The sequence below is a fragment of the Aplysia californica genome, unplaced genomic scaffold (assembly GCF_000002075.1).
Source record: "Aplysia californica isolate F4 #8 unplaced genomic scaffold, AplCal3.0 scaffold00359, whole genome shotgun sequence".
In the NCBI taxonomy this organism is placed as follows: Eukaryota; Metazoa; Mollusca; class Gastropoda; order Aplysiida; family Aplysiidae; genus Aplysia; species Aplysia californica.
The window spans coordinates 683,490-692,519 of NW_004797629.1; the positions used below are offsets into that span (position 1 = coordinate 683,490).

A 9,030-nucleotide genomic window follows, 5' to 3' on the forward strand; every position below is an offset into this window, starting at 1 on the left:
CCCCCCAGTTACAAACAGTCATAAGATAAGAAAGATTAAGGTTAACAAAAAACACTCAGTAATATTGTTCCGTAGAAGTACCATAGTAAACCAGAGACAAACAAGAGCCTCGTTAACTCTATGTTTCTGGTTTACTGTTACACTTTTTATATTATTATATCATTTTAAAAGGAAAGCAACAAAACAATCAAGCATAAAGTTCGAAAAACTACTCAGAAACAAGGTCTGTAAAAGAAGAGGAAAACCAGAAACACGCTACAAGAGCCAAGAAGGCGAACTCAATCTAGAACGCTGATTCAAGCGGCTAGTGATTTTTTTTAACCCCTTCACTGCTGAAAAATTTCCATCAACATCTGTACCGACAAGATAAAATGTTAATTCTTGGAATATTTTAACACAGAGAATTGTTTCAGGATAAGCACAAACCACAAACGGTAACTATACCAACTAAAACTTCTTTTGTCAACCAGATGAAACAATATAAGTGGAGAATACAAGCCAGAACACACGTCTACTCAGCAGTGAAAAGGTTGAGGAAAACAACGAAACAATCAATCACAATGTTCGAAAAACTGCTCGGAAACAAGGTCCATAGAAGTAGAGTAAAACCAGAAACACGCAACAAGAGCCAAGAAGGCGAACTCAATCTAGAACGCTGATTCAAGCGGCTAGTGATTTTTTTTTAAGGAAAACAACAAAAGAATCAACCACAATGTTCGAAAAACTGCTCAGAAACAAGGTCCATAGATGTACACAAAAACCAGAAACACGCAACCAGAGCCAAGAAGGCGAGACCTGTCTATCCAGAACATTGGTTGACCGAAGATTCACCAACCCCCGGGCGTTGCTACTGACTGAAGTGTCTTTAGGCCATTCCCAGAAGGGGGGACATTAACATCTTACGTTCTTATGCACAGTAGAATTGTACTTGTAAATGGTCTGATTCATCAATGCCATGCTCATAACTGTGCCTGAACTGCAACAGGGAAGTGCTGCTTTTTCTTCCTTAATCCTTACTATCGTCATTATTCCTCTACTTCTTTTGTATGTTTGTCACACTCTTGTGGCCCGCTTTTTCCGGGGTGCCTTGATAGTCGAAGCAGACTTTGTGTTGTTGAAGCTAGAGAGGTGAGCAGAGTAAGTGTGGTTCCCTGGAAGGACGTCCCAGATGTATCGACCCCTTAGCGCTCATATGACCTTATGCAGTTACGAGCGCCGTAAAACCTCTACTGAAACAAACAAACCAAGAGAAAGCCCGATTCCCCTGTAAGGACTTCTCTGTTGACATCCACCCCTTGGCGGGCGCTCATACGACCTTCTGCAGTTATGACGGCGTAAACCCTCTACTAAAACCAACACAGTTTAACTAATTGAAGACGCCAATCCTGCCCTTTCAAATGCTTGGAAAAGCTGAACTTCGTTATATCCATACAGATTTTCCAATTCTGTTTTCTTTTTCAGAAATGTAGAAAGGCAGACGACAACATTTATATTAATATGAAATGTCAAATGTTGTGTTTGTGGTTTGTGTATGTGGGCTTGAAATGTGCAACAACATTGGATGTGAACTCCTTTTGGTCGGACAAATCTGTCTGACTAGTCTTTAAAGCGTTAAGACTCACCATCGGGGTAGACGACGGGTGTCGGGGGTGGGGTGAACACGTATTGAAGGCAGTATCCCGTGCCGGCCAGAGCGCATCTTCCCAGAGACTGGTCGTAGTACTGTCCGGCTCCGCAGGCGTTGACAGTGGTCAGTCCGTTAGCACACTGGATGTACTGGGCGCAGTTGTAAGGGTGGTAGAAGTTTCCGTTACCCCAGCCGAACTGGTTGCAGATGTTGGTGACGACTAGGATGAAGACAAACAAGAAATGTGAGGCAGCGTGGTGGAATCAGGCTCTCGTCAATATAATGAAATTGAAGAAAAGAGCAGTTTTCTCTCTGCTTAGTAATTTTAATCAATTTTTTAAAAACTCAACACCTTTTATGTCCATTTACAAACACATTCCTTTGAGGATTTCACCAAAAGCGTTGATTAAAGGCATGAAAATATAAATTTACAGTCTCCATGGACTCTCCAGCTTTGGAATTTACCAAGCTTTGGCGGCAATTTTCTCGCTAATTTTACCTCTTAAACCAGGTGACCCCCACCTCCTTCCATCCAAAATATCTCCACTTCTATAAAAGATGGATGGGTAACCTTTTCAGTGAAAGCAAGACAAATGAACAAGCTTTAAGATGATACCAATAACTCAATATGCCCAAAAATTGACGAGAGTCTGATTCCACCACGCTGCCTCACAAATGATTATGTCTTGACGCAGTGGAATCAGGAGCAAGTCTGTTGTTTGTTTTTTCTTTGTTGAATTTTGTTGTTGTTGTGGGGGGGGGGGGTTTGGGGGGGGGGGTGGAGTTATTGGTATCACTTTAAGATAAGATAAGATAAGTTAAGATACGATAAGCTAAGATAAGATCAGATCAGATAGGATTTTACTTTATTATCCCGGAGGGGAATTTTTCTTGATTGTACAGGACCGTAAAACACATGCAGGTATACATAGAAATGTATAATATGATATTACTCTCATTAAAATTCAACACGAAATGAGAAGTAAAGCTGACAAAATGTACATTTCACATCAGATGTATCATTCAACCACATGCAGGAATTTAATTACAAGACCTTTAGAGTTATATAGATACATACTCGAAAGAGCAATACACACTCTTGGTTATTCTGACAATAGCCGCATGCTAGACGGTAAAAAAAACTTCTTTTATATCTTTCTTTTTTTGTTCTTAGAGCAGAGGTACATATCTGCCGCTGCGTGATCTTGTACGCATTGCTCTTTATTTGTATTGCTTTTATTTTAAAATGTACTCATTTATCTTGAGGAGACGTAGAGATATTTGAAATTGAAAAGGGCGGGGGTGGGGGGTGGGGGGTGGGGTGGGGGGGTCAAGGTATAAGAAGTAGAACAAGCGAGGAAATGTCTGTCAAAGTTTGGTGGTTCCAAAGCTCTGATGTCCTTGGAAACTGCACATTTACTTCTTTTTTTTTTTGGTCTGCCTTTGCTCAACACACTTTTCAAGAATAGAGTGAAAACAATGCATGTTTAAAGCGTACCAATCAATAATAATTATTATAGTCTAACAGTCTTAGAATAGGGTAAAAAAAAAGTGTGTTGTTTTTTTTCGGCGGTTGAGGGGGGGGGGGTATTATTTTTTTGTTTCAATTGAACTAGTTAAAAGATATAGGGTCTCACTCACGATTTGCTAAAAATTAGAGGGGGTTTTTTATTGGCGACTTTAGTTGATGCTTCGGTTCCTAACTCTAGTTGATTTTATTTATTGTCTATGTGTCCTTTTGTGGGTATTTTTTTCTCTCATTTTTATCAAAACAATTGTTTCAATGTGACTAATACAAAATATACTCTTACAATCATTGTCAATGTGACTAATACAAAATATACTCTTACAATCATTGGCAATGTGACTAATACAAAATATACTCTTACAATCATTGGCAATGTGACTAATACAAAATATACTCTTACAATCATTGGCAATGTGACTAATACAAAATATACTCTTACAATCATTGGCAATGTGCGTGCATTCACATAGATCCCATGATAATACTTCGATGTCCTAATTGTAACCCCCCCCCCCTTGCGCGCTCTCTCTCCCTCTCTCTCTCTCTCTCTCTCTCTCTCTCTCTCTCTCTCTCTCTCTCTCTCTCTTTATCTCTCTCTCTCTCCCTCTCTCTCTCTCTTTATCTATCTATCTATCTATCTATCTATCTATCTATCTATCTATCTATCTATCTATCTATCTATCTATCTATCTATCTATCTATCTATCTATCTATCTATCTATCTATCTATCTATCTATCTATCTATCTCTTTCCACCTAACACATTATGATATTTTAAAGTTTTCAGATTATTGCTTATGCCTGTGAACATGCAATTAAGGAGACTTGAACGGTTCCATTACACCTAAATTATTAATTGTCAAGTCATGTTGATGGTGGGGGGGGGGGGGAGGTAGGGGGTGAATGGCAATAGTTATAATTGTTTTCGCTTGTCTTTTTGAGTAAAGATATGTACCGCTACACAACAACGATCATTTAGTGAAGAGAATTAAATAAGTAGAACATACCAGTAATGTCTTTCAATGACCCATAAAACGATTAATATAATAGTGATAATAACATTCATGATAATAATAACAATAATAATAACAATAGTAATAAGTATAATAATTATAATTATAAATATAATAGTAGTAGTAGTAGAAGTTAGTAGTAGTAGTAGTAGTAGTAGTAGTAGTAGTAGTAGTAGTAGTAGTAGTAACAGCAACAGCAACAGCAACAGCAGTCGTAGTAGAAGGTCTCACTCACCAATAAATAGTGGCTCTTACATGCCCAAAACTGAGTCGAAAGGGTGGTAAAACACCTAAGCAATCAATCAATCAATCAATCAGTCAAATCAATCAATCAATCAGTCAACTCACCAATAGGGCTCTGCTGGGTGGACTGGCAGATGGGCACGTTTCCGTAATTGTCACAGTTCCTTGTGTTGGGGTTGAACACGGTGCCCGGAGCACACGACATCACCGTGGCAATGGCGCCATTACAGTTGATGTACTTCAGGCAGTCGTAAGGGTCAGGGTAGTTGCCGTTTGGCCATCCGTACTGGGTGCACAGGTTAATGGTAACTGGTGGGATGAAGGATAATGGTCGCACAGGTTAATGGTAACTGGTGGGATGAAGGATATAGGAGGTACAGGTTAATGGTAACTGATGGGATGAAGGATATTGGTCGTACAGGTTAATGGTAACTGGTGGGATGAAGGGTATAGGAGGTACAGGTTAATGGTAACTGGTGGGATGAAGGATAATGGTCGCACAGGTTAATAGTAACTGGTGGGATGAAGGATAAAGGAGGCACAGGTTAATGGTAACTGATGGGATGAAGGATATTGGTCGTACAGGTTAATGGTAACTGGTGGGATGAAGGATATAGGAGGTACATGTTAGAGGCAACTTTTGGGATGTAGGATAATGGTCTCACATGTTAGTGGTGACTGGTGGGATGAAAGATAATGACTGTACATGTTAATGGTAATTAATGGGATGTAGGATAATAAGAGGTACAGGTTATGGGCAACTAATGGAAAGTAGAATGTTAGGAGGATATAGAAGGTGCAGGTTAGTGGCAACTCGTGGAATGTAAGATACTGACGGTACAGGTTAGTGGCAATTAATGGGATATAGGAAATTAAGGGAACATGTTAGTGGCAATTAATGTGATATAAGATGCAAGCTGTTCAGGTTACCTGCAACTAGTGGAATGTAAGATATAGGAGGTACAGATTAGTGACAAATTATGGGATGTTGGATTACAAGAAGTACAGGTTATGGGCAATTAATGGAATGTAGGATATATTGATGAGACTCTTTAGTGGCAACTTATGGAATGTAGGATATTGGCAGTACAAGTTAGTTGAAACTAATGCAATCTAGGATATTTGGTAGTACTTGTTAGTGGTAATTAATGGAATGTAGGATATATTGATGAGACTCTTTAGTGGCAACTTGTGGAATGTAGGATATTGGCAGTACAAGTTAGTTGAAACTAATGCAATCTAAGATATTGGTAGTACTGGTTAGTGGTAATTAGTGGAATGTAGGACATATTGACGTCACAAGTTAGTTGCAACTATTGGAATGTATGATAACAGAAGGAACAGTTCAGTGGCAACTATTGGAATGTAGAATATTGGCAGTACATGGTAGTTGCAACTAAGGGATGTAGGAAATTGACGGTACAAGTTGGTGGCAACTCAAGGAATGCAGGGTATTGCTGTACAGGTTATATGCAACTAAACGAATGTCGGATATTTGCAGTACATAATAGTGGCAATGAATGGGATATAGGTTATTGAGGGTACATGTTCGTGGCCTTTCATGTGATATAAGATATAAGCTGTACAGGTTACTGACAACAAATGGAATGTAGAAAATTGGTGGCACAGGTTAGTGGTAACTAAATGGAATGTAGGAAATTGGTGGTACAAGCTAGTGGTAACTAAATGGAATGTAGGATGTTGGTGGCACAAGTTAGTGGTAACTAACTGAAATGTAGGAAATTGGTTCTTCAGAATCATGGCAACTAATTTGATATAGGAAAGAATTAATTTCGCATGTGTCAAGATCTTTGTAGTAGGACTTTTTACAATAAATACGAGGACACATCCGAAACTACAGCAAAGGTCTGTATGTCCTAGTTAAGGGATCGCTCTTTCTCTCTCTCTCTTTCTCTCTCTTTCTCTCTCTCTCTCTCTTTCTCTCTCCCTCTCTCTCTCTCTCTCTCTCTCTCTCTCTCTCTCTCTCAGTCTCTCTCACTCCCTCTCTCTCATTCTTTGTGTCTCTCTCTACGTACCAATCTCTGTTCTGCCTGTCTGTCTGTTTGTCTGTCTGTTTGTCCGTCCATCTGTCTCTCTATCTGTCAATCTGCCTATCTGTCTGTATGTCTGTGTGTTTGCCTGTCTGTCTGTCAAACACAATCACCTGTACAAGCCACCACTTCTAACTCACCCCCCTCCCCCTATGACATTGTCCAAGACATCCACAAGTTTTAGAAACCACTCTTGTTCCGTACAAAGTTGGCCGTCTCTGTCATCTGTATGTACGTGGTATTACGACATGGCGTTTCATAAAATAGAAAAACAATTTTAGTTCTATGGCATAATATTCAAAGATCCCTAAGTCTTAGCAGAAGAGTTGGACGGCCGCCAGTTTTAGGAGCTCAGCTTATCCGCCACTGTGGCTTTGAAAGCATGGGTGCAGGCCAAACTGAGATCTCTATTCGAACATTCATTGACTTGCTACGCACATAATGGGTCTCCAATCTCTTAGGGTGGTGGGGGGCAATTTGAGGTAGCCAAGACGTGATGAGACTCTTTTGCTTTATCTTATGAAAGGAAATGCTGTTACTATCTGGTTTTAGTAATAAGATCCCTTAATGCATAAGGCCATGCCCAACAGAAAATCCCATTAAATGAGTGGTTATAGAAATTGACAATGACAACAATATCAGTACCGGTAGTCTCACCTTTAACTCGGTAAGAGTTTTGTATCAAGATATCGTACCCATGGCTCAAGTTCAAATCTCTGATGGGGTATTCTAAAGTCTGCGTTGTTTGGAGAGTTTACAAGACTCAAAACCCACCTGGCTCGTCTCTACAGGAGATGGACTTTGAAATGAAAGGTTCCGCCTATTCGACATTTTTACAGAATTAAGAGCGGCGTTAAATTTACATAAGTTTCGCACAATTTTAAAACAAGAAGAAGTTTACACGCCTCTGTGTTGAAGAGGTTAGGCGCTTGACCATCGCATGCAGAAGACTCGAGTTCTACCCCCGGTCGTATGTACAGGTGAGTGTCTTATACAGGTGTCTGTAAGAGCAAGTTCGGCGGTGTATTATTAAAGAAAAAAGTTGCAATGCTGTTTTTGCCACACTAAGATTGTATCACGACTTGGTGGAAGCAAGTGCTCGTCAATTTTTTTGGGACATGATAATTATGGAGCTATTGGAATATCTCTAAAGCCTATCCATTTTCCTTACTTTTGGTGAAACAAGTATCCATCCATGTTGAATAGAAGTCGAGATATTGACGATTGGGGGCTGTGAGGCTCGCCTGGTGGGAGAGGTAAGATTAGCGGGAAAATTGCAGCCAAAATTTGATGATTTCGAAAACAGAAGAGTCCTCGAAAACTGCAAAATTTACATTTCTTTTTGGTCCAATGTCGAAATTGCCGATCTAGCGGAAAAAAATGTTGATTTCTTCGCTATCATTATTTTGACGAGCACCTGATTACAGCACGATGCCTTACATATATAGATTATATTAGAACAGGTTTTTGTAAGTGGCCAAAGCTAGGAGAAAAATTAATGCGTCACTGAAGTCGTTCACTTACGCTGGCAGGTTCCCAGGGCGAAGAGAGCCAGAGACACGAGAAGAATTTTGGTGACCATGTTGCCAGCAAAGGGAGGGCCGAGAATACTCACAGAGACCGGCCAACTTCCCCCTTAAAAGGGCGAAAATCTGGGACTTCCCTGACCCCCAAACCATCCGGCGGAGGGAGTGTTAGATGGAGAGGGGGGAAGGGGCGGAGTGGAGAAGGAGGACAAGAGAAAAGGGGAGGGAGGAGGGGTGTGGGATGAGGAGGGGGATGAGGGGGTGTGGGTGAGGCGGAGAGAGGGGGTCGATGAGCGGAGATGGAAGTGGTGGGGGACAGGAGAGAGAGAGGAGCAAGGAAAGGACAGGGGAGAAGGACGCGGGAGGGGGGGGCGGGAAGGGAGGAGGAGGAGAGAAAGAGGAGAGTAGGAGGAGAGGGGAAGGAGAGAGTGTGGGGAGAGGGGGGGATGGGTGTAAACCAAAACTCCTTGACTCAGCTGAAACAAAAATTGCTTAGACAACGTTGACATGGGCTTATGATAGGGAGTTTATTTTTGTATTTGTAAACTTGACGAGTTGATTATATTTACTAGCGGAAAGTATGCAGAGCCTTTTTAAGAGACAGTATGAAATATTTGTTTTGATTCAGAGATTTTTATAGTAGGTGGAAAAATGTCACGTGAGATATACAAAAAATGTTTAAGCAGTCTGGAAACTTCCCATAATCATAAGAAAAGAGCAGTCTGCACACGCAGGTAAAAGACAACATGCAGCAACTGTCTTATCGCTTTGTTTGGAATTGTTCAAACATCGTGATGTATTATTTTTTTCTTGCACAGTTTTTCGAGCGAGAAAAGAGGCCTTGTTAGTTTTTAAGACGCATTTTTTTTCTTCAATCTTAATTGATTACTTAGAACAATTCATAATTGCTGTCACTGTATGATTACACATTATTGTAAAACTCACAGGGCAATGTCTTTCCAGGATTTGTTACGTTTTGATTTTTGTTGTTGTCGGTTTTTTTGTTTTTTGTTTGTTGTTGTTTTGTTGTTGTTGTTTTTTT

The 9,030-nt window shown here is 40.3% G+C and overlaps 1 protein-coding gene across 1 annotated transcript; it reads right to left on the minus strand.

The window, feature by feature from the left end:
* Nucleotides 1-1,622: 1,622 nt before the first annotated feature.
* On the minus strand, nucleotides 1,623-8,089 carry LOC101854510 (chondroitin proteoglycan 2; the record flags this gene model as incomplete). Its single annotated transcript, XM_005103117.3, is given in 3 exon segments — nucleotides 1,623-1,847; nucleotides 4,517-4,720; nucleotides 7,987-8,089. Coding segments are annotated over 3 exon segments (487 nt in total), but the record flags the coding sequence as incomplete, so codon positions are not given.
* Between the last annotated feature and the right edge of the window lie 941 nt (nucleotides 8,090-9,030).